Source organism: Bombus bifarius, unplaced genomic scaffold (assembly GCF_011952205.1).
Source record: "Bombus bifarius isolate JDL3187 unplaced genomic scaffold, Bbif_JDL3187 scf7180000007970, whole genome shotgun sequence".
Lineage (NCBI taxonomy): Eukaryota > Metazoa > Arthropoda > Insecta > Hymenoptera > Apidae > Bombus > Bombus bifarius.
This window is the reverse complement of record NW_022884356.1, coordinates 2,438,991-2,466,208: the sequence shown is the minus strand read 5'-3', so window position 1 is coordinate 2,466,208 and position 27,218 is coordinate 2,438,991. Positions and strand designations below refer to the sequence as shown.

General features: G+C 31.0%; 3 protein-coding genes across 4 annotated transcripts; 1 reads left to right on the top strand and 2 right to left on the bottom strand.

Moving 5' to 3' along the window:
* Window positions 1-1,333: 1,333 nt before the first annotated feature.
* On the bottom strand, window positions 1,334-14,575 carry LOC117212385 (adenylate kinase isoenzyme 5). 2 transcript variants are annotated; one of them, XM_033457188.1, is made up of 12 exons: window positions 14,314-14,575; window positions 12,333-12,927; window positions 6,468-6,635; window positions 6,023-6,133; window positions 5,607-5,749; window positions 5,047-5,229; window positions 4,813-4,935; window positions 4,519-4,678; window positions 3,915-4,183; window positions 3,613-3,777; window positions 3,140-3,425; window positions 2,601-2,860 (listed from the first exon to the last, which is right to left on the bottom strand). In XM_033457188.1, the coding sequence occupies exons 2-12, from the start codon at window positions 12,352-12,354 to the stop codon at window positions 2,601-2,603; spliced, it is 1,890 nt and encodes a 629-aa protein (XP_033313079.1). In that variant the 5' UTR covers window positions 12,355-12,927; window positions 14,314-14,575. The 2 variants fall into 2 exon arrangements, with proteins under 2 accessions (XP_033313088.1, XP_033313079.1); XM_033457197.1 differs by lacking the exon at window positions 14,314-14,575 and having other exon boundaries at window positions 1,334-2,860; window positions 12,333-12,354.
* Window positions 14,576-19,643: 5,068 nt separating this feature from the next.
* On the bottom strand, window positions 19,644-23,416 carry LOC117213548 (E3 ubiquitin-protein ligase MARCH3-like). Its single transcript, XM_033458970.1, has 4 exons — window positions 23,092-23,416; window positions 20,901-21,064; window positions 20,520-20,746; window positions 19,644-20,129 (listed from the first exon to the last, which is right to left on the bottom strand). The coding sequence occupies exons 1-4, from the start codon at window positions 23,240-23,242 to the stop codon at window positions 20,003-20,005; spliced, it is 669 nt and encodes a 222-aa protein (XP_033314861.1). The 5' UTR covers window positions 23,243-23,416; the 3' UTR covers window positions 19,644-20,002.
* An 895-nt stretch (window positions 23,417-24,311) lies between these two features.
* Window positions 24,312-26,903, top strand: LOC117212278 (general transcription factor 3C polypeptide 5). The gene is made up of 7 exons (XM_033456953.1): window positions 24,312-24,482; window positions 24,575-24,748; window positions 24,844-25,408; window positions 25,497-26,072; window positions 26,138-26,346; window positions 26,416-26,599; window positions 26,657-26,903. The coding sequence occupies exons 1-7, from the start codon at window positions 24,339-24,341 to the stop codon at window positions 26,821-26,823; spliced, it is 2,019 nt and encodes a 672-aa protein (XP_033312844.1). The 5' UTR covers window positions 24,312-24,338; the 3' UTR covers window positions 26,824-26,903.
* Window positions 26,904-27,218: the final 315 nt, after the last annotated feature.

Sequence of the window (27,218 nt, the reverse complement as noted above, 5' to 3'; positions counted from 1 at the left end):
TTTTCAGTGAAAATAAGAGAAAAAGAAGAAGGATACATTTGAGTTGTGTCCTGTAAGTACGTTTATGATCACTATCTGTGATACAATTAATTAATGAAACGAAATAAACATATACTTTACATGATATTTTTTATCTATAGTGATCTGTTAAACTCGTGAAAGAAGTGTGTTGAATACCTCACGGGACACCAGCATCGATGTAAGTATTTCTAAATTTATCCTAAAGAGTTGTGGTTAACTACAACTGTTTCAATATACATATGAATCTTTTCGAAATGTTTTTTGTACTTCGTGTAGAAAACAGTTTGTCACCTGATTTAAGTAGATCTACTTTCTGCATGCATTTAAAAAGTCATTGTTTATTTACAGTTATTTGTCATATCAAAATTTGTCACGATTTGTCATATCATATTTCTGTATACATATTTTTTAATTGCATTATCTTACGTATTTACTACCTGCATAATTTTTTAATATTTGGACCAATATCTCTATATCATAATTCGTAACGCAAATGCTTTAAAACGCACGCATAAAAGAAGATTTTATTTTAATAAGGCCAATAAGCACATTTTTAGTGAGGTATCTGTTTTATTACGTGTAATGTATAAATCCCTGTGATATGAAATATTAGAATGTAAAAACTAGACTATTTAATTATTTATTTAATAATCAGGAGTGATTTGAAGATTTTAGTTTTATCCTTTTATGAAAGAAAATAATTTCAATAATGAAGAACAATTTAAAATTGCTTCATTCATTTTTTTTGTACGTATTCCAGTCTCGTACATAAATCAGTCCAATATTATACAGGGTGGTTGGTAACTGATGGTACAAGCGGAAAGGGGGTGATTCTACGTGAAAAAAGAAGTCGAAAATATAGAATAAAAATTTTTCGTTTGAGGCTTTGTTTTCGAGAAAATCGACTTTGAATTTTCGCTCGGTACGCGTGCACTTTATCACGTCTCGTTATAACGGATCTCACTGTAGATCGTTGTCTCGATGGAAAAATTAAAAAAAAAAAAGAAATTTATTCTATATTTTCGACTTCTTTTTTCGCGTAGAATCACCCCCTTTTCGCGTGTACCATCAGTTACCAACCACCCTGTATAAATGAAACGAAAAAAATGATTGATTTTTCATTGAGACATTTTCCATTTATGTGGAATACGACTGAAAGTATATAGAAGGAAAATGAATTAATATAGAACAGAAATTCGCGTAAATAAATAATGGTAAATAATAATGTTAAAGAAATTTTATTTGTAAATATTAGACATGGAAATAAATTATCAAGAAATAATTAAAGAAGCTATTCAAACTAGGTGAAAAAAACGATTATTTTAATATTTTATTAGAATATACAATTATTAAATGTTCTTTAATTAGACTTAACTTATTGATATCTTATCGTGCTTACTATGAGTACCGTTTAGAGTAATAGAAACACGGATAATATTATTCCATTCAAAAGTCCGAAACTAAATTCTTTTTCTACGTAATATGTGCTTGTATCAAGAGCCATTTAATTTCTTTTGATAAGAGTTCAACGTACCAGCTACTGATCCGTAGTTATTAAATTTGCATAATTTGGTTCAATTTTTATTAGAGTTAAATTTTCATTTACACTCTTGAAATATCTGTTTTCTAGAGTTCCATAAAAAATCTTATTTTTATAATCGCGTTTTATTAGAAACGAACGGTATTAAATACTTTACTTCGTTATCAGTCTCGCTTGATGTAAGTACTTACTGTCTGTAACGTTCAGGTAAAAAAGAATAAGAAAAACAAGAAAGAAAAACATACGTATTTCATATTACACTTAAACGTATCGTATACAACTATTTAGTCTCGAAACCTCGATATTTGAATACGAGTATCTTAGTCTATATGTATACATTTGCGTATCTAATTTTGCGTTTGGCTTTCCTCTTAAATTCATCGTTTAATCCTATGTAAGTCGTAATGGTCTTAAGGCACGATGCGAATGTATTATTACGTAAGTGGGCTGTTCCCGGATTTTCCCGACAAACTGGGATTATTGAAAATAAGTAAAAAATATAGTACGAAATTGAGTTAAAACTGTTTTGTTGGAAAATTATAAGTTCATATTGAACACAACATGAATCAAGCAACGATTTTTCATTGCTATTTTACATTATGTTTTTCTGTTTTAAAACGATCCCGCTTAATGGACTCTTAATTAGCGAGTTCTGAATTTCGTTTAAAGACTCTTGTAATGTAATGTTTACACATTTATTGAAACTTATCTATGGCATTGAAATCTTTCTTCTATCATGGCAAAGCGTTCATAAACAAAAACTTCATATAATAACTTCTTCTTATTTTCTCTAGTAAATTATACTTTTCCAGTTTATCAGGTAACGCCGAAAAATCTTCATATAGTATTATTATAATACGTATAGTATACTGCTTATATATGTATGTATGTTTTATCAGAGAGGAACTTCGAATGTTCGTTTAATTTCGTGATCATTAACGTGATCGATTAAATTTATAAAAAGATAGAACAATATTAAAAATATTCTTTTCTCCTTTTTAATTTTTCGTTCGAACGACGATCTTACACGTGTTTTTAACTACATGTGTAAATTCTGTTGGTAACCTTCGACCTCGTTGTACATCTTCCTCACTGCATCTTTGGTGTTGTTCGGCAAATAATTTTGTACCGCCGGTGCAACTTTGTTATTACTTGATATAATTCCGTTGGCCAGATGTGCAACACCATTTTGTAACATGTGTGCGGTACCATTCGCAATACCGTTTTGCATACGAGCAGCACCGTTTTTTTGAACCTGTCTGGCGTTATTCTTTAATCCATTTGCGATTCGTACTGCACCTGTCAGTGGAAATTTTGATTAAATCTTATTTTTGCCCTTTGTTTTCAGTAATTATGTTCCATTAAAATTTAACTTATTTATTATCAAACTGCGAATGTTTCTATAACTTCATATTTTTGTAAACGTAATTAAAAATGGAATTTAAGCAGGGGTTAGCAACCATTAAATATTATATAAACGTATAAACATTTGCAGTGTATATATTATACATATGTACTTAGGTATAAGTAAAGTAAAATAAGAAAGAGAGAGAGAGAGAGAGAGAGAATATTGGTTACCCTGTATGCTGCGTATTCCATTCATATTTTTCGTAGCATTAACTGCTTGCTCGGCATTTAATTTACCATCGGTCATCTGCTTAGAAACACCGTTTGATATGATCGATTGATCCTTATTATTAAGAACAACTGTATTTAATTTCTCATTGTTTCCATTTTCTTGTACCATCTGTGGTTCAGGATTATGCAGATCATTCTCTTCTTTACGACGCGTTTGCGTCATTAATTGATAAAGTGCGGCCGCGAATTCTTGTTGCACGCTTGGTACGTCCGTGTCGCCATCAATCTGTATTGAAAACGATTTCACATTTTAGTATTACTACACTCGTACTATCTTGATTAATTTAATATTAATTTTATATAAAATTATATTTCTTTATACCTATCTAATGCCAAATTTTTATTGTATTATTGGTATTGTAGTATTATATTGTCTGAATCACAAGAAAGGAAGAATTTCGGATTACACTTACAATCGTTAAGCGATTTTCGTTGTCCAGGGTTTTTAACATAGGTAAAGATACTTCGCGAAAGAGTTCCAGCCTCTTTCTAAATGCAGATACGTTATCATCTATCCTTCCTCTGCCAAGTTGTAGTTTCGAGCAGTCTAATAATACTAACGGTGGCTGCTGGCCAAACTGAAAAGTTGAGAAATAATATTGGATATGTTCGTTAAACTTGGATAACATTGTAAAAACATGAGAAAAGATCTATTGTGTACACCGTTGTACATTTATTATCAAACTGTATGTATATATGGGCCATTGTAAATTACCTTATTCTCAAATTCTTGCACTTGATTCAAGTCCCTCGGATAGCCATCTATTACTATGCCATCCGTGTCGCGATTTAGCATAATCTGCTGTTCTACTACTTGCATGACGATGTCTTGTGGCACCGTTTCTCCAGAAACGATAGCATCGTTGACAATAGTATTTGACGATGCCATCGCTCTAAGCAAACCACCGATGCTAACTTGGACCCAGCCTGGCATATTGCGAACAGCCTGAGTGCATAAATTTTCTTTGTTGCTTCCTGGGCCACCTAGTAAAATAAAAATACCAATCTTAAGTGCTTGTAACGTTTTATTAAATTTCTTCGATCTAATTCGTTTGTTAACGTAGCTCTGATATAATTAGTTTTAGTAAGTTTTTATTTTCAAGCTCTATATGCCTATGCTCCTGGAACCTTTATGCTCAAATCTTACGTGTTCTAACAAGTAGAAAGAAATCACGCATACCAAAAAACCATTCTTTCATTTTACCGATTAAATTAACAACAATTTGGCAAACTTAAGAAATTTGTTAAGGCTAAAAAAATATTACGATTGGATTTAGAATAATTCAAGGAACAATTTTGTAAGGTGTATTTTTTCTTACCTATAACCCAGATGAACGCGGGTAATCCTTTTCTAGACTTGATCGCGGTTTTTACGGGTTTCACATTCACCTCGACAGGTATTTGCGTTAGCTGAGCCAACACTTCTTCCATAGGAGATGATGATTTTGGAATAGATTCTTTCCTCCTCTCGACTTCTACCTGTAATTTCAATATTCTACGTTGGACAGCTTGAATATTAACATTTTCACAGACGAATTTATCAAGCGTTTAGCAAAAGAGATCGTAAGCCGAAGAATAAATATATATCACCGGTTCGAAACATGGAAACTTACTTCTGTTTTTAACGGTTGAGAAGCATTTTTTCCTTGTATTTCATCGTTTGACAAGCCGAGAATTTTGAAAACCGCTTCACGAAAATCGACGTAAACCTCGCTCGGATTTCTTTCTCCGTTTATCTGTAATTACCATAAGCGATAATCAGACAATGCTTTAACGATTATCACGCGTTCAGGAAATGAGATCAGCATCAAGTTTCAAAAAGTATGTAGAAATATTCGCTTGCTTACCTCTAGCAACATTCCACTTTGATCGAAATATTCTGCGACGGGCATAACGTTTCTATAAAAATTATAAAGTTCCATTCTTGCTAGCTCGATCACTACTTGTCCAAGTTGTGCACCAAAATCGATTTGTCTTTCGAGAATCTCCTGTCTCCAGGACACGAGAATCACGCCGTTTACAATTTTAATCTGTAAATGTAGCAATTATTTTTGGACCTCTTTATAACATAAAGGATCGTTTTTCCTTTCTTAATGTAACAGTTTTAACGAAGTGTCGCAGAAGCTGTTCTATAAAACTTATGACACGATTAATTGTAACATTCAAACATGATTCTCAAAGGAAATCGATTTCTTTTCTACAAACGGGAGTTCAGAAATATTATGAAAGGATCAATCGAAGAGAATGTCCTAATTTGGTGATCGATTTTTGTCCTTTATCTGCTTCGTGCATGCTTCAATATATGTTTTGTTTACATATCTCATTTAAGAATTTGATCCGGATTATTCTTCTCTGTCGTTAGAAGAGGCGTTTTCGAATCAAAATATATCTATATAAAAATACTTACTTTTTCAGCATATTCTACTACGTCGCGCATATTACGTGGATAACCACTAACAAGAAAGACTTTGGAACCTGGAGACATCTTGATTTCCAGCATAAGAACCTCCGCAACTGTTTTACTGCTAAGTTGTCCGAAATCTTGCATATCTATCGTAAAAATAATATATCAACAAATAGGATATTTATATATAGGATATAATAAATAAAAAATATTAATATAATAATATATTAATATTCGCAAAATTCTGTATTCATCTATCTTACGGGCTTTCATTAGCAATAAAATCATTATAACAATATATTCATTATCAATTTTATTTAGTAATTGTTACATCACTAATATTTATTAATTTACGTGTATAGTAATTATCCGTAATTTCTCACTTAATGATCCACTTTACAAATAACGTGTCTCCATACCATTTCCAAGAGCGTATTGTTGAAGGAGATCCATCATGTTGATATGCGTTATACCCTTTTTCTCTTGCATCAAATTATCACAATGTGTCACCTTTCCACTACCAGGTCCACCTGAAGATCGAAAGTTGTATCATGATATAGAAAGAATGATAAAACACCATTTCGCACTATAGACAAATATGGTACTTTGCTCGAATAACAGCTAAAACGCTGATAGCATTTTACGATAATAATCAAATTAACAGAAACTTTCTTATGTCAAAATTTGTTGAAACGTAAAAAAAATTTTTTACATTAAACTTTGCATTAGAAAGAGTCGTCCTAATCCGAAAGTTAATTCAGATTCTTATTTTTAACTTCATCCGAGAATCATGTACGCAAGGCGCGAGAAAGCAATTCAAATACTTTGCTCTTATTTTTCAACTGAATCGTATATGATACGAACCAAGCACAAATATGACAGGCACTTTTGGAACTTCGAATTTAACTGCACCAACGTTCTGTTGTGGAAAATATCCGCTTGGGGGTGTTGACAAGAGGCCAGCCTCTCCTCGCCATTTCCCCGCGCTTCGAGCATCAGCTTCCTCGAACACCTGCGATCCATTTTGTTGATCTGCGACCAAATTTTTCGTTAAATAACTTGAAGTCGATCGTTAAACTAGATTATTATCGGTTGAAATTATAAACTAAGTACTATAAGTTTGGAGAATGATCGGTTTATTCGTTAGCCGTTTTGATGTTCAATTAAAACTTTTTAGTAACCTTTTGTATTGGGTTGGCAACTAAGTATTGCGGATTTTATCATTAGGTGGTAATGACAAAATCCGCAATCATTTAGTTGTCAACCTAATACAACGATTGCTTATTGCAAAAGCAATTTTCATAGATTCCGATTAATTTTAATGTCAATTTAAATCTTCCTTCTGTTCTTTACACTTTTCTTTGTTAATTACCTGTTAACCTTACGTTAACTGTAATATTATTTTGCAAAATGTATTATATTTAGCAAGTGATGACATACTGTGAAGAACATGCTCTTAGAAAAATTATCTGTCTACACGATGTCGTAACGTTCAATTTTTACATTGCATGTGCTACGTAATATTGCGTGGCAATTTATAACATCACGTGCAGCTGCGCTTATGTACATTTAATTTAAATATTAACGATTACAAAGCAATGTCTTCATTAGGTTAAAAGGTCTCCAGCACCTATTTGTCTCTTCCTTTTATGAAATTTCCTTTATCTCTTGGTTTCCGCTTCGGAAGAAAACGAACGAGTATAATGATCGTATACATGTTAACCACTCTTGTTTTCTTTATATTTTTCGAAAATCTTTTCTAATTTTAGTAATTTATCAGGCACCATTGGGATTCTTTTCATTCAAACGCAAACACTGCTACGATCTTAGTTGATAAACGAAATAAAAATGTATCAGCGAGTAAAAATATAGGTATAATAATTAAACAGAAATATATTAAAGAGAGATTCTAATAGAAAAATGTTAAATACGATAATTTTTTTAGCAATTTCTAAACTTTATTTAATGAACGATGAAAGTATGAAAATTGTTATTAACGATTGTGATATGAAAACAATTTTTCCTTTCTTAAATACCAATATTTTATAATATCTGATCTTAGCTAAAATTTTGTATGTTACTACATTACTATTGTACAGTGTTTAATTTATTCATAAATGTTTTAACTCGATCACATAGGCACAGATCATACACGATATACATATATGCTTGTACATATAGAATGAATTATTCATATATGAGTTTATACTTCTATTAATTATTAACGTACATCTATAGAAATTTCAATAGCTTGACGAAGAACTGCCAGTTTAATTCCAGAAAAGATATATACATAGTTCAAACTTGTTATTAAACGTATATGATTATAAAAACTACAAGAAATGAATTGTTCAGACAGAGATTTATTTTGACAAACGATAGATATGATTTTACTTAACAAAAAATATTTCATCGTTAAACAAAATTATGGGAAATAAATATTGAGTAGCTTTATTTTTTTTTAATTAAATATTTTAATCAAATTTTGCAATCTTTAATCGTTAAATTAAATACACCACCGTGGAATAATATATAATGTTATTAATTATTCAATCATTCAAAGAGGAAACTATGTGATAGTAACCGTCAAAGCAGAATGAGATCGAGGAACGATCTCTAATCTTTTTAATTCTTCAATTTGATCGGTCAATAAAAAATCCGAAAAATAAAAAATCATCGCCGCGATTGCCGTCACGTTTGCGCGACTAATTTTTCGCGTAATTTACACGAGCGTTTTGCACTAATTTGCCGTTTCTCCAGTTAAAAATGGGAATCGCGTTCCGCGTGAACTGCTTCGTAGAAATCCACGCTATTCTAAAATGTAACGACAAATTGGCGCGACGGTGACGCTGTGGCTAATCGCACGTCTCCACCGTGCCTGTAGGCATCGTAGCTTTTGGTATATACGTATAATATCTATGTATACGTATAAGATCTATGAAACTGGAAACATTTGCACATTCTTGTATGCAATCGAAATCATTTGAATGCCTTTACGTTAACTGTGAAATTTATCATGACCGAACACCGTGTCACAGTGTAACGTTACTTCTACGATATCGATTAAACTGTATACGTAAACTGTGTATAAACTGTGTTCTTGCGGTCTCCTTTCGATTGTAGAGAAACAGGTCTAACGTTGAAGCATCTACGTGTCCATAAAGGAAAGAAACACACGTTACTGCTGTACACGTGGAACGATGTGTTTCTGTGAAAAAGGTGGCCACACGTAATGATCGGAGATCATACATTAAAAATTATGTTCAAGACTATAAGATTTTAATGAAGCGGATTCGCACGATTACATAGTTGTCTTCAGTAAACATTTTAATTCATTTTGCAGTAAGTGTAATTTGATGATGATATTTTAAAGTATGTTTTAACGTATCAATTTTCGTATACGGGGATGTGTATTTCAATAAATTATGTTGAGTTTAATCTTATAGTAATCGTAATGTTATATTCAGGTAATTTTGTTATTATTTTCAATGATAATTAGTAGCAGCCGGTACTATATCAAATAATATACGCGATAAAAGAACGATATCTTACTGTTGCTTCAACGTTAATAATCTTTGTGATAAGAATCGCTAACAAAAGGCCAATCGTAATAACTGCCAACGTCCTTTCACGGCACTTCGCAATCGTGGTTTTAATCGTAGATATAAAAAAGAAAGAAAGATATAAAAGATTATGTTTAAGATTTGATTCTCATCTTACTGTTTCCTTTACTAAGAAAGGGGTATAAACACTGACTAGCTAACGACAAACGTCATGAACTTATTTGCAATATTGATTCGTTACGTGACTCATGCCTATAGAAATTTCTTTGTTGCCATCGAGCTATTCATTTCTACGTAAACTATTAACTTTGCGGTAAACGAATCCTCGAAGAGAATATGATACGAAGGAACCATTGTAAACGAAACAAGCGTATCTCCTTTTCACGCTGACCATATATACAAAGAAAGCGTTGATTAATTTCGGAAGAAGATTAGATCGCAGTTGATATTTTCCTTAAAGATGAGTTTCAATCTCAAGAAAGTAATGAAATCTTAAGACAGAATTTACGCCATTTCATATTTTTATAAACATAACTAAACAAAATCTAAGTAGAGGTGCGTTCCATCTTTTAAATACTATAACGGCTTCTATACTTTGAATATTTTATGTAGGGTGGTGGGTAACTGGTGGTACAAGCGGAAAGGGGGTGATTCTACGCGAAAAAAGAAGTCGAAAATATAGAATAAAAATTTTTCGTTCGAGGCTTTGTTTTCGAGAAAATCGACTTTGAATTTTGGCTCGGTACGCGTGCACCTTATCACGTCTCGTTATAACGGATCTCACTGTGGATCGTTGTCTCGATGGAAAAATTTAAAAAAAAAAAAAAGAAATTTTATTCTATATTTTCGACTTCTTTTTTCGCGTAGAATCACCCCCTTTCCGCTTGTATCACCAGTTACCAACCACCCTGTATATTTTTCTACACTCACTCTTTACATCTTTAAATTTCCTATGAATGTACAAACATCCGTAGCACGTTAATTATATACATTACAATTCTTATTAAGATTTCTTGAATTATAGATTCGTTTATTCGTTTAAAAATTCCACAAAATTTTCATTTACATTAAAACCGTGAAAAATGTCTTTGTGTCGTAAAGCTTGGAGGAACGGTAAACTGAAAATAATGGAATCTTTCGTGTACATGTTCTGCGCGCTTGTTAATACATTTTGTAAACTTCCAAACGTGTTTCTATTTTATCGTCTTGCATAATTTAAGAGATACGTCGAATTTGTGATAAAAACGAGTTCCTGCTTTTCTTTTGGGAAATCGCTGGAAGACTTATTGATCGAGTAACATGTGTAATGTCAAGTACAAGGTATATATGGGTCACGCGTGTGTCTCGTTCACATTTGTGTCTTAATATTAAAAGCGAAACAAGAAACATTTTCTCAATATATATCGTTATTTCACAGTTTTTCCTCTCGAAAATACCGTTTTACGTTCTATATATATAAGAAAGATTTTCTATAAAAATCCTACAAAGTATAATCTTCTTTATGATTAACAGCATAAATATAAGAGAAATATGAATCATCGCAACTAATATATCATTAGACATTCCACTTCTCCGTCTGCTTTCTAATATCATGTTTCAGGTTTTCAAATAAATTTCAGTAACATTTTTTGTTTCATATTTTCAAACACGATTGTCTTTTAATCTTTTTAATCTTTTAATTCTAATAAAAGAAATTCTAATTGATTATCTATAGTTTCTTATTGTAAGCGAAAAGTTAACACTGTCGTTTGTACTGCTTAGTAACACTGCTCCTCGTACTTCATTTTCCTCTTTGTTTCTTCCAGATGCTATCACGAATAAATCGTGCTGTCTATTAAATGTTTCTCGATTTTTGTTTGCATCCCTGTCCAGTTTGAATGTTTGTTAGCTTTCGTGTATTCACTTTCACAACTTTTTTCTCTGTTGACTCTATTCTATCACTAGCGCTCGATATTTCACTTACCTTTGTTCTTTCACCGACGGTGCCAAGTTCACTAACTAACAGTATTTTATTATTCAGGTATATTTATTTCTGAATTTTCACTTTACACTTATTTACTTGTGACCGATCGCCTGAAGTGCCTTCAGCTGGCTACTGACTGTGAACGATATTTATTATCCAAACGATTGCTCGCGTATACCACACAGAGATATTAATCGCGACGATATTATCTCAAGATTTAACTTCGATCGATCGTTTCGGTTGATACTGTCATTAAAAATAAATCGAGTCTCGGTCTACAGCCAATTTCGACGTTTCAATATTTACGCGAAAATTTGACTTTACAATGCCTTGAGATGCTAAAAATAAGAAGGAGATACTAAAACACTAGTTGGACTTAGAGATATGAAAGCTTCATTTCTATCGATTCTAACGAGTTCATACATCCGACAGTCAAACGTTTAACGTCACCTAACGCTTGCCGTGTCTTCTGACAAACACGAAAAAAAGAAGAAAAGAAACTAGGAAGTAAAACACCTCGTAAAACACTTAATTTTATATAAATTTCAGTAAGAAATTATTATAATGAATTTCACGCGTGACGTGTATTCTTTAAATTATATCGAAGACGATCGTCGTCACTGCTTTTTTTAATTCATAAATCTATAACGTTATGTATAGTATATACACTGTAGTATTATGCTAAACGAAAGCTTTTCTTTAAATAAAAATAATGTTATCATTCGTTATTATTTGTTTACCATTAGCATGCGATAATATTTTGCAACATTAACCATCGATATGAAATATCAATTCACATGTACAGAAGATTTTATGATCTAATCAAAACCTATTTGCAGTTCAACCTGATAGCGTTGATATTTATCGTTCTTGTTATAGTTTTCATATTTGCCATTTACGAAATGCAAATATGTATTTTTTATTTTCAACTTTCCAGTATCTCTGATAACGGAAGCTCTTTCACAGTGTAATAAAACGAAATTCATTCAGAACGAATGATTCCAAAGATATTGTTATCTCCTCATCCTCGAGGTTTCCTATTTCCCATTTCTCATTCCAGCTTTCCGGTATCACGTACAGATACTTTTCATAAAAGATAAATATTTACAATTGCGTTACGCATGATGACGTTTAGTCGATAAAATATATACCACTACGTTCTAAAGCACAATAGTATCAATGATATTTTCAACGAATACTTACCAGTGTCCAGGCAGATGCCCATAGTAGGTCGTTCGAAGGATGCCAAGATCCTGCCACGGCCATTTACTCACATGCTTCCAACTAACTAATTCACTTTTTCTGACACGTTCCTTCGAGAACCAAGTACCACAAGCAACAATTTCCTTCTCACATTAAGAATTCTTTTGTTCACAACGTTTTCGTCGATACTTCTTCTTTCTTCGATTCAAACTACTCGAACTATTAACCGAGTTTTTTCACTTTTCATAAACGGTTGCGAATAAACTTCTATGATACTTTCTTTTCAGAAGTATCCAGTAGATGTCCTTACAGACGACTAAGATCGATCAAATGAGATTTATGATCACAGTCCAATAGATCGGTATCCAAAAGCAGGAGAAGGCTCGATTCGTAAAGTTTCCCTCGATGGTCGATTAAATCCCCGTAGTTTCTTTAGGAAAATCTTCAGAACGATGGTCAGTAGTAACACCATCCACATCGAGTCGATAATTTTTCGTTCAGCGTATGAGATGCGATGCACGTTGTTTCGTGAGTTTATCAGAGGGCACGTCCATCTTTAGCAAGAACCACTTTCAGTAGCGAACTATCCAAGAATCTGTAATACAAATAATCAGCAACGTTCGTTAACCCTTCGCAAGAATTTTGTTTGCTTATAGAGAGTTCTAGGAGTTATAATCGATTTATATTTCTTACTTCAACTTGGGCTAACTATCGGATCATAGATAGACCATAGATTTTTATATAATTGTTTAGAAATTTATAGATAATAGAAATTTATAAAATTGCGAGGAAAATAGAAATTGGCAATAAAGCGTGGTTTAAATAGAGATCAATTTAATATTTAATATGTATCGATTAAGTACCACTTATTTCATATATTCTGTTACTATGAAAATTTAAATTCATTCCAACGATATCGTTGAACCTTTGCTTTTCATTTTTCAATAATCCTACTTTTTAAAATTCCATCGATTCGCAATACCACCTTTGAAATTAGAATTTCTCTTTGAAAGTGCATTTTATTTCAACGTAATTCATTTGCCAATATTTCCACTTATAGTCGCTAGATTATTTCAATGTCGAATCGATTAATAGCAATTACTTGATAATGTGCATAGTGTTTATGCGTATATATTCATACTTTTAATTTTATTCGAGAGTTCAGAAAACAATATAGGAATGAAAGAACTAAAAACAAGGAGAAGTGCAACTGATCGGAGCTCTCTAAACATAAATTTCTATGCAAGTTTCCGCTTTACTGTTAATTTTCTACGGAAATAAGCATTTGCACAAGAGTCTACAATTTAGCAAGATGTAACAGAGTGATAAATAAAATAAAATTTGAAATACGTACATGGCCGTAATTTAACCTCAAATTTCCACGTTATAGAGAATTAAACTAGAATATTAAACGTATTAAATAAATAAAATAATTTCATATTCATTTTAGTCCATATCGATACTGTATATTATTCGTATGATAGGGATTAGTCAATTTGTAAGCATCTATATAATACAAATGAAACTTAGTTTCATCGCTGTAGGATAAACCCTGTAACCTTTAAAATTATAATTTATTTTCCATTTGTTATTCCATTAAAGAATGACTCCTCCCCTCTTTCTGAACTTCTATCAAAACTATCAAGCAATCAGACAAAAATAAAGTGCTCGTGAAGGAACGATCAAGCGAATCTCTGACAATGCACAGAGAATCGTGGGTTTTTCGAAGTATTTTCGATTAAAACATATAACATCCACGACCGTGTTTCATCAAAGAAACATCGATTGAGTAATCTTCCAGGAAAGTGAGGCCACGCGACAAAACGGATCACCGCCACACGATGCTACTCTTTGTTCGAATAAATTCTAACCCTTTCACGAATCTCCCTCGATTCTTCCATTCTCTTCAAAAAATTATCGAAGAGGATACGACGTAAGATCACCAAAGTACCAGCCACTAATTACAACCGCACAAACTTACATGGTAAATGTCTCTGCGGGAAAACTGTTTCTTCTTAGATTTCTAGAAAACTTGTCCTTTTACGTTTTATAACGATGTCGAACCGTTCGAGAACTCTGTCGATCGTTGTGAATCGAGAAAAAGGAAGCGTGGTCTCAGCGACGAAAAACACAGCCGACACGCGAGACTTTCGGAACGGAACTTTCACGAGCAGAGGTTTTCTAGTCGCGGCGTGATAACACTGTAATGGATTGTTAGAAACGACTAGAGGTCGTAGCAAGAGTCAATCGTCACCATAGATACGCCCATGCGCACCTAATCCTTTTTCCACCACTGTCCGATACATACATGTGTTTTGCATACGTCTGAGTTAATGGCCCCGCTTTTTGCGTTGGTTACAATGTACGAAAGTGTGCGTCGGTGAGTTGCAGGTTCAATGTCAAGTTCTTGCCGAGCAGATGGTTCTCGAACGAGTGGATTAGCCATTGGCGAATTAATTAATCCCACCATATTGTTACAGCGTTTTTAATCTTCTATATAGCGAATTATGTAATTTAACTGTTCCTCTCACTTGCCGTTTGGTGAACCAATCGAAGTTTGTTTTTGACATGGGTGACAGGATTTTAAAGGGTCTTTAAAATATAGTAGGATTCTTCTTAACCGATGACCTATGAGACTGAATCTAAGTGTCCTGTAAGATATTTGCCACGCATGATTTCTCATTTCAATCGTATGTCGATAATTTTTTTTTAAATATTAATAATCCTTCTCTCGGTTGAAAGTAAAAGTTGAAGTATACAGAATTCGGAGGCTACAGCAGGATTAATTTAAAAATATTTACCGTATGTTACATGAAAATTCAAATATAACGAAGATAACGTCTAACCTAATCACGTAATTATCTCGATTTAATCTCGCTATGTTCTGTGTGGCATTTTTAAAATGCAATCGTGGTCTTCTATTATTAAAAAATTCCTTAATTCCAAGGAAAATATGAAAGAATCATTGTTGATTTCTCGTTTCTAGAGGAAATGAATTGCAAAGAATCGAAGAAAAGTTTGTTGAAAGAAATAAAACGTTATTAATTTGATACACGTGATGTGTACAAAACTTTTCTTATTGTTAAATGATTTAACATCGTTACGTATGTAAGTTTATATACTATATTTGTACAAATAGGTCCTTATTTTCAAACTAATAAACATACGTACATTGCGACTGAAAACTTTCAACAGTCACATATTACATGTGTATTTCATGTATACATACGTACTATTTGTTGTCTGCCTTATGCGGTGTATTTCTACTGCATGACTACTGTCGGCGTCCGTGTTTCTTCGTTACCTATAATTCACTTTCTTCGTGTCTTACAATATGTATCAAAAATGAAAAGCTTGTTTTTGGAAACTACTAAATTAAATAAATGATCACGTGTTAGGTTCATTTTATAAATTATGGTAAAACTGATTCTGTGAAAAGTGCAAAACAGTGTGTTATAAAAATGAAGGAAACTTTCTCGTACTTTAGAGATGATATTTAAAACGCTTTAAATTCTACAGTTGTTTAAACAGATATATTAGAATTTATTTCTCCGGTACGTTTGCAATCGATTAAGTTTCTAGAATGACTATTAGATGTGCGCAATATCAACATATACGAACATACATTATATTCGATTAATATCACTAGTCACCGTGTGAAAATATACTCTACTGCAGATATATTATTTTATTATCATCATCTATGCCTATCTGATAATGTACAGGGTAATTCACCTATCCTAGCCATCATAAATAACTCGTCAACTGTTTGTATGAAAAATTCTTTTAAACGAAAGTCGTGTAACATTAACAGGCACACACACTACAGAAAACAATTTTCAACTAATGATAAATTGATTTCTTAAAGGTGTGAAAGACAAGTGTTAGGAGATATTCTTTAGATTATCAAAAGTATGTATACATGATCATTATACTTTAGAAATTAAAGTGAAGAAAAGTGAAAAAAATAAAAAGATAAAAGAATGGAGGTTATGTTCTTGCAAAAATAATTGCTTGGGAACAATGTATAGGTGGATCAATTAAGAGCCAGAAGTCAATCAATTCACATTTTCAATTGTTGTATTATGTTGCTTGATTACCTGATGTTGCATCATCCTTGAAAATTTTTCAAAAATAATCCCATTGCGGCTTTCGCAGAAAGTTTACTTTCATTAATATGGAATGGAATTACCTATATATTTACGATCCTTTTATTCATTAAAATTTTGTTATCTTTACTAACAAAGATTGCTCATATTCAAGACAATAATTCGTACCAATAACATTATATGTTTTTATTTTAAAGAGAAAGTGATCCTATCGACCGATAGAAACATCCAAAAAAATTAGTTTCTTTTCTCTTGATAGTAAACCAATAATTCTTCTCGTAACGTGAAAAGTTTAAACAGCGATCATAAATCCTAGTTTCGTAAACGTCTCTAGCAAGAGCTATTACCAAGAAATTACTACTTGATTCGTAGTGGGCGATTACCCCCGTGTGTCTGCATTATTCGTTATTCAAATAAGCTCGAAGGTATAATCAACCACTCTTCCCCTGTTTCTTCGACGAAAATAATAAAAGCATTCGAGCATATATACTAAAAACTGTCAGTGATAGTTGTGATATCGATTAAATTATTTAGATACCCACTCATACAGCTGCTTAGCTCTCATACATTCATGTATAATTCTTACAAGGTAAGCCGTTTAGGTAACCACGCCCGTTTTCCAATGACATGCATCATCTCCGTGACAACGAATCACTCCCCTGAAAAACGTTTTAATACTAGCCTGTCGTTCGCTTTCCTTCACTTCTTTCACTCTTGTTCGCCTTCTTTTTTTCGGTCACATTGCCCTGAAATTATATAGATTATTTTAATTATAATATATGTATTATAATACGACTCAATATTAGTTTTTAGTATAGTTTACTTTTGTACGATTGACAAACGATAGATATTGGAGCAATTCAATTAAATAAGTTGTTTCTTCGACGAATATCGACGAGGAAAGAACCAATGAAAATGTCATCCTATGAGAAGTTTCGATTAACGTTTAACGAGCGGAAATGTCTCATAGAACTTTCTTTTCAAATGAAACATAACATAAGTTCATTTATCTTTAATGCACAACTTGATTATTGACGTCTCATTGACAAGTAACGAGCAACCTTCGTCATTTAGTCAAGGACATATGACGTCGCCTGATGAATTGTCTCGTTACTTGACTGTTAATAGTGCACTAATGAATGAGATTTTAAAAGGATAAAAGAAGCAAGACAGTTGACTGCGATTATATTGCATGAAAGCAGTTAGAAGAATTTTAGATGGTTCAAAAAATACAATTGAATATTTGGATAAATATTGGGTAAATTAAGTGGAAATAATGAATCATTTGGACTCTAACAGGAAAAATAAAAGTAGAATTCAGATTTCATTTTTTGCATATTTTATTACCACAAGAAAATAATAGTTTCGCTTTTAAAAATCATTCTAAACATTTTTTAGGATATACATTTTTAGTTGTGTAATATTTTTTTAAATGTATACTATAGCTATTTACAAATTTCTGCAGATCTTTTTCTTTGAAGATCGCACGATCGTTTTACAAATATTCAAGTACATTTATTTAAATTATTTAGTAGTTTCCTTGACCTTGATATTCGATCGTGAAGACGAATATTCGTATGCAAATTTTAGGAAGTACATTCATAAAATATTGCCTTGCATTTAATGTCAGAGAAATATTCATACTGTCCTTCTAAAATTGGCATAAATTGGACTGGCAATGTTTTAATATTAAGTCCTATTGCGGAGGCATGTTAAATATATAAAATTGCTAACATAATTCATGTCAAGTATTTCATATTCGAGAAACAACATTTAAAAATTATGATATATTATACACATGCAATAATACATTTATTTATATCTATAGTAAAAGAGATACAACAGTGAATTAAATTTAAAAAGTTTAAAGATATTGTCAAATATTTTTATAAGCATCTGATTGTTATCTTCGCTTTCATGTTTATCGGTTTTTTAAAAGAATTTTTAACACGCCATCATTATAAATATTCCAAAAAATATTTCCTATATATCGCTGCTATGCTTGTCATTACACTTGTTCATAAACTGTGTCTATGATTTATACAAGCTTCTTAGAAGCTTAAAAGTTGATCGCAGAAAAGCTTACTATAGTTTCTTAACGATTGTTTGCCTGTTAACTGACTAAATTGTCGGAAATGTTCTAACAATTTTCATGAATAATTTAATTACAGTTGATGAAATTATTAAATGATATAAACAGATATATTTCTTATCTTAATAGTATAATTCATATCACAGTTTTTCTCTAATTCAATTAAAAAATCTGTATTTATTGTAACAGTTTATCTGATCTATTTCTATTTTTACCAATTTATATACACTAAATTCTTTGTCCAGTGATTAGTCTAATATCACATTTGATTAGAACGCTAGGATTCTCCTAGATTGTTCCAGTGTCATAATTGTTTTATTATGATAATATCAATGTCAAATAAAAATCCATAACTACTCTGTTTAACATTAAATGTTTTACTTATATTTTTCCATGAGGGTCAACTGCATATATCAAACGCATAATTGACATAGTTAAACACATTTTATTATTTACAAATTTCATATTATTCAGATATTATTGTAAATAAATTACAAAAAATAATTACAACTGACGCCGTATTCCTTTTCGATGTTTTTGACAAATTTATCTTTACTGTTTACTGATGTTCTTATTACAATTAAATGGTAAGAAGAAATACTGTTTCAAACGCAGTACAAAAGTCTCTTATCGTTTTAAATATATCGTTATATACATCGAATATCTTGTTACAAAAAGTGCACGTACTAAAATCTTGTGCATTAGTTCATACACTGTTTCATTTTTATGAAAATACATTTATAAATATACAAAATTCGCCCACATACTTCTTTAATAAGTACGTTCTAATTTAAATATCACTCGTTTTAATACTGGAGGCGTATACAAATAATTTATTAAAAATGGTATATAGCATTGCATTAAATTAATTAAATAATCTCAATACAAGGTAAAAAAGACTGAAAACACAGATCAGTATTTTCTCCTTCGAAGACACGAGATGATAAGTAAGTACATTAATATCACATAAAAACAATGATTAAATAATATTAATCATATATGAACGTTTAAAAATTTTGAGGGAACATTACCGTTTAATTGTTAAATTTTGAAAAACGTATAACTAATTATTCATAAAATTAACGGAGTTATCGATTAAACTAATTTATCTCTCGGCTCAGGTACTTCATTATTTGAACGCTTATTAATATCACACAGTATCGATTCACAATATTGACGCATTCGCAATGTTAAATACATCTGAGCTTTAAATTATTTAATAGCACGATATTACATAAACTTGTATTGTTGTACAGATTTGAGCAGACTGTACTCACATCATACCGTATCAATGTACATATTTCAAATGATCGGAAAGCAAATCACTTTAAAAGTATAGGAAGATAAGATTCTTATAATGGCAAATTAAGACGCGAATATGACAATATACAGATAGTAATTTCGGCAGTTTTAACAATTTCAATGAAATTTATGAATTGTAAATTGTTTATCAAAATTATTGGATGCTTTTAAATCTTAAATTCATCTTCCAAAGGATTTGAGAATTCGATGGTACATGTTTCGGGCTTGTGCTTTACTATTAACTTAACGTCTTGATTTCTTGTGCGCCATTGTTGCCACGACCTATAATGAAACCTAAAAGCAAAAATTTCGAACATCCGGAAAGATTTAAGAAGAGTAGAGTTTACATTAATTGATAGAAATTAATTTTTTGTTGAATAACAAATATACATAGATAATCGTGAATCATCGATCATTTTTAGTGATTATCTATGATGAATTATACAATGTATAATCAGCTAATTTGCTATATTTATCGCCGTGTCTTTATGAAAAGTGACTAAGATATGATATTATAAACAAAAGATACACGATTTATTTTATCAATAATGTATTGAAAACCTTGATTCGAGATATAAAGCAAGAGGTAGATTTTCTACACTATTTCGTATCAAATAAATTAGTAGCTATATTTTAATAATAATGCAACAAATAAATTTTTCGTATGATGATCATAAGCCATACCTCATAGTGACAATCAACCACAAGCAATAAGTGGCTACCAGTACGCTACAAAGGGCAGTTAAGCCTGTTCCCTCCCAAAAACCAAGCTTGGTATAAGCGGATGCGCCAATTGCGCAGAAGTATGTTGCCGCGATACAAAGTGGAGTTAACAGTATCAGACACACTATATCGCCAGTTATACCTTGTGGTCCGTATCTGTTTCTAGTTCTCCACCATTGTCTGAAAGACTATAGTAATTTTTAGTAACGATTAAAGTTAGCCAAATTATAATCGAACCAACGAATTGAAATCTTTCTTTAATTCTTTATCAAAGTAACGTGAGTATGTAATTCAAGTTTATATACAAGAAAATTATTTTAAGAGAAATGTCTAAAAACTCACCTGTAATAACGGTTTATAATTCCTCTGTATCTCGAATGACAGGTTACAAATCTCACAACGATCGGTGTTCGACATGGACAACCATTTTTCCAAACAAGAAGCATGGATTAGGCCCAATGTACCGGAACATTTGCAAGGATCTATCAATTCTTCCGAACTTTCATCTATGAAACAATTTTGTTTCATTTAATAGAGAAGCCCATTTTGTAACGTTGTAATAGTATTAATGCATTTATGACGGTATTAGATGCAATGACACCGAAATAAAAAAAGAAACAGAAGAAACTAATCGAAACAAAAGGTGCCGTTCCTCAACGATACTTTTAGATCTCGTATGCCGATAAATAGAAAGCGAAAAATGGCGGTTCTCAGCTGAGATATTTAACCACATCCGCTCCAGTCATCAGATATAACATAGTCCCATCATTTCTACATCATTTATTCTGACCCGTAGAAAACCGTTTAGTGAGTATTGCAAAAAGTAATTTTGACGATACTGTTTCGAGATTTCGTCTTAATGCTTATGTATTATGAAAAGTGTTTGATTGGAAAATCTGCTCAAAAATTCGATTTATAAAATATGTATTAATCTTTATATCAAGGTAATTCTATGTTTGTTAATCTTATCGTGCGGCTTCTGCTCGTATACTATTTATATAGGTATTACAATTACGTATAAGATAAGAATTAACCATGCACATGAATTAACATTTGCCATCAATGAAAGAATATTTTAATAATTGCTTTTTATGATTTTTAATTTTGTTTAAATTTTATATTCGTTTGGCCATCACACCGACACGAACCATGTTCGACCACTTTTAATAATTAATAATCAGCAGTCAATAATCAATGATCAATAATAATCAAACATGTAAATAAATTAATAAGTAATACACATTATCACGTAAATTGCGCATTGTCTTACATTACAACAAAATATTTACATGTATCTATCCCTGCATATAAATATGTAAGTAGATACATGTATGTATACAGATATGCACGTATATACATACTTATATATGTATAGTTTTGTATTATATGTTGCGTGCACTATAAGGCTTACATGTTAAAGTTTACACGTAATCTATGCTTATCGTTTCATCAAAAAACGTAGTACCTGCCACAGACTGTGACTCAGAGAACATTTCGAGACGTCACTGAATTCTTTGTGGTAGTATCGAATCTATGATCGACATCAAGATTTCAGGTACTCGGAATATTAACAAAAATGTATGCAACATACATAATCACCAAAATATAAACAATCAATTATTATTAATAAAATTCATAGGACTAGATGTAAGAGATGTAAAATAAAAATAACGATAAAATCGGAAATATTGTCATAGAGGATACGTTAACGCTTTCAAATACTCCCATTAATCACGAAACTGAATCACTACTATACATACATATATATGTATGTTTCTCTTTTTTTAGGCACATTCCACAAATATAGGCACATTCCACAAATATAGGCATATTCCACTTTTTTCATTTTAACATATTTATTTTAATATACATATTTTTTATCGATATGTATCACCCGTCCCTATAAGGTTACCAGTTTAAATATTGGCAGAATTAATATTTAAAGACAATATGAAATCACACTTAGAATCATATCGAAATCATTTGCTATTTCTAACAAAAACTTATCAAGTTTCAACACACACTTCTATACCTTATTTATATTACCTCAAAAAATATTAGTTCACTTGCCAAGAATACCTTGGGTTATTACCTTGCGTAAACTACATCTTGAAACTAACTAGGTTCTGAAAACATTTCGTACGTAATCCACTTTCAAACTTACTATTTAAATCACAAAAATAGTCCCTGTTTAAATTATACGATCTTAACACTTCGTTTCTAAATCTTCAATGAACTCTTCCCCTGGATTACAAATTTATCATTTAAGCCTGGAGTATATTAGGACATACTGATACATTACACTTATATAAAAGAAATCATAAAAAAATATCATAAGCAATCTTCAATCACGTTGTCCAAATCATGAAACCACAACACTTTCTTCTTAGCATCTCAGTTTCAAATTCAAACCACTGAATCCTAAACAAATCGAGGAAACAAAGATCGTGCAGGATCGATGGATCAATATACTTAAAAGTGAATGAAGAAGGGGAGGAAAAATAGGAAAGAAAGAAAATTGTCAATATTGTACCTTCGTGACATATTCGACAGCAATTAGAGCCGGCACTTTGTTTATCGGAAGTCATGTTGTGTCGGTAGAAAGGCGAAGCGATTTTTGGCGTGTTGATGGTCGCAGCGTCGTCGAACGCCGCCGTCGCTGCACTGCTCTGATGAAATTCCATGGGACGTTATCGAGCTATTATCGAGGAATTATCGCCGCCTATGCGTTCGTTGTTGGATGTCGTCGCAATGTCATCCGGATGAAATCAACCGTTTTGTCACAGGAATCGGTACTTTCCGATCATCAATCAAATCGGTGTCTTTAACTTGACGTAGTCGTCATCAAAATGTTTTGATTCTTAGGGAAATTAACTATATCTACTGATATTCAAAAGTTTCGATTTGTGGAAATTAAATAATTATAAAATTGTAAAAATTGTAAAAATATATATATAATTGTAATTATTTGAGTATATTTTATTGAGTGTATCATTTATTTTTTAATTTTAATTTTGGTGTAATATTTACTACATAATAGTAGTTAATATACATAAACATATGTAGTTTGCGCAATATTTTAAAGTTGTTTAGGAAGGATAAATGAAAGGATGTAAATGAGCATTTTATTTGTATTTGTATTTACAATTTTTAATTGTATTAAATTATTTATAACTGTGTGGCAAGGTTGAGCATTAATAAATAGAATGTTAGTAGTTGATGTTCTACAATAATTTTTTTATTTATTTTCTTTACATATTTTTCTAATATACTTTTCTTAATAATATTATTGTTTTTTTAACGAATCTTGAAATAAATTTATACAAGGCAATAATATTTTATTTTAAGCTCAAACGTTTAATTTTATAAATGGAATGAATGAAATGTTTAATATATGTATATTATAAGATACGATATTTTTTAATTTTATTTAACTTTATTATGAATATTTATTTTATTAAATGAATTGCAAATTTATATTATACGAGTATATATACAATTAAAATATAAAAATATTATTATTCAATTTAAGTTACATAAAATATATATTTTTGTATTTTATAGATATCAAAGTTTATGAACCTGTAATTAAACAACTTGTGTAACCTTGTTTTCAGTATTCATGTGTTCAGTAAGATTTTTAACCTCAAAACAATACGTTGATTAAATCTAACCTATATTATATTACATATTATTATAATATTATTGTGATTACATGTTTTGACATGATATTATTTGTAAGTTTTATGATTTGAGGATAATAATACAAAAAAAGCAACAATGAGTACATCAAGTGATGTTAGTAATGAGAACTTAGAAGTACAGGATGGGAAAGATGAAGATACTAAGATTGAAGATTATCAAAAAGAAATTGATAGTGATGATTCCTATAGTGACATTCCAGAAGCTAGTAACGATGACAATGTAAGACTAAATTAACATTTTATATTTACTTTTGTTCTACTTTTATATTAATAAATATTTAATATACTTTTAAATATATTTAAATTATATAGACAGAAGATAATCAGAACAATGTAGATAATTGCCAAGAAAATGAATATGTGGGACCAGTTCTTCCTGGAGGCCATAGGTTTGACAAAAAGTTTATCTGTGTTAAATATCCTGGAAATGTTATTAATCCAGATAAAGCTGTAGAAACACTAGGTGGCATTCAAAGCATTTCTACGGTATTATATTATTTTCTCATAAGGATTATACGATAGTAATATTTATAAAACTAATAATTAACAATCCCTCTAATTAATTGTATGTGTGTTAATAGGCAGTAAATACACCAAATCGACGGTTGGAGTTAAGATTCAGACCTGATGATATTTTTTGTAAACCGACTTGTGGCGATAGACATAATACTAATGGTTTCCTGCTTAGAATTAGAATTAAAAAATCTAGAGTAAAGAAAGCAGAAGAAGCTGAAGCAAAACAGCAAAGGAAATCATCAAGAAGTACTGTGATTGTAAGTGATTCTTCGATCGGTGACAATGAAAATACTGAAAATAATGTGGATAAAGTGAATTTACCACAGACTAGAGACAATAAAGATCAACAAGAACAACTTATGACTGAATTAATCGATCAAGTACAAAGTTGCAGCTTTAATACTCCCAATAATCCTGTTCCTGGTCCTTCTCATAGAGTGTATTCTGAAAATAACGCGGATTTACGGGATCAATCACTAGATACAAATGAAGTAAATATATCAAAGAACAAAAAGGATATACCACCAACGTTTGATCGAAATAAATATGAAGATCTTTCTGAAGATAAGGATTATACATTGCCAAAATTACAAATCTTAGGTCGAGTTGACACAGAATTTAGATTTACAAGTATGTATGGTTTAAAATGGATAAAATAAAATTTATGTTACTTTTTTCATATATTGGAAATAGAGTTAAAGAATACAATATTTTTCAGGTCTTTGTGACTTTCAGTATTTACCTATGACACAAAGTAAGGAAAATCCGAAAAAGTTAGAATGTATATACCACAAGATTTATCCCAGTAATATACCACATTATTCTTGGTTAAAGAATGACGTACCTTACTTCTTGCCACCAGCTGCGTTTAGCAGAATGGATACGGTACAGCAATATGTACCAAAGACAGAAATTAATTCATATCCGGAAAATATAATAGGAAAGTGTCGAAAGAGAAAGATAGGATTTTCGAATTTCATTTATTTTTCAACATCAGAAGTTCCTTCTAAACCGCCAACAGGCATAGAAACTGCCATGAAAGTTAAATTCATTCAGAGTATACACTTTGAACAAATCCGTCAAATTTTTGAGGAACGACCAATTTGGTCGAAGAACGCAATAATATATAAAACTAAATTTTCTTCTGAACGATTGAAAATTTTACTACCAGCAGTCGCATATTATTTTGTAACTGGTCCATGGAAAATTATGTGGGTAAAACTGGGGTATGATCCAAGGAAAGATATTTCTGCTAGAAAATATCAAACTTTAGATTACAGATTAAAATCTATGCGTAGGTATCTTAAGTATTGCTGTTATTAATATAATATTCACACTTACTTACTTTGTTTTATTCAGATGGTTTAGGATCTACTGTAAAATGTAAAAGAAATTACTCAGAGTATACATTACCATACAAATCAACATCAGCTGCAAAACAGAAAACAATTGTACAAAGTGTGATTTCTAGTCGAGAGCAAAGTCCTAAAAAGGAACAAGATTTAAGCGAAGATGTGTATATCTATCGAGAAGGAATAGTACCTCCCTCGAAGCAAATGTTTTATCAGGTTTATTACAATTTTCTGATTATTACAAATTTTTATGGTTCTATACTTCAAGTACAAAATTTCTTTCAGTATTGCGATGTTCTAGTAGATGAAATACAAGAAATGTTAGCAAAGTTACCAGATCCTTTACCTGGAATTAGGTGCCACGAAAAAAGAGGCTGGTTACCAGTAGGTTTTGATGCACAGTGTAGAGAAATTATTAACAGACAAGTTCGAGCTGTTTTAAGAAAACAAATGAATATACCCGAAGATCGTAAGTATTAATATTTCTTTGTGTATATAATTTTATACTACAATATTTTATTTACAGATCCTACATCTTTACCTCGAAAACGTAAATCTGGAATTAAATTAAAGCTTAATAAACTTAGAGCTAAACAAAGAAAGAAAAAAAATGATTCTGTCTCTAGTGCAGAAGAAAGTGAGGGAAAATATGATCAATCTGAAACCAATGTTATTGCAATAGAAAATGAGTAAATTATGTTATGTATATGTAAGATTTGGTAAATAAATAGCATTTTATAAATACCTACAAATAAAGTTTATTCATAAATGTACAGAGTCTGTCTGCCAAATGTCTATTAATAAATATGTTTACATCATTAATTAACTGATACTGTAATTACAAATTAAACAAAACGTAAAATATAATTGATTTCTTTTGAAAAATGAGTGCAGGAAAAGTGCAGCGACGAGACACATTTTAATAATATTCATGAACGCTTAATAAATATTTTTAATACATGTATAACATGTATATATAATTAGTGTAACAACTTTTGTATTACATTGCAAGAAATAATTAAGTGCCTTTGAAAAATCCTGATCACAGTTCCTCGATAATATCTAAATTTATATAAGCATTTATATGT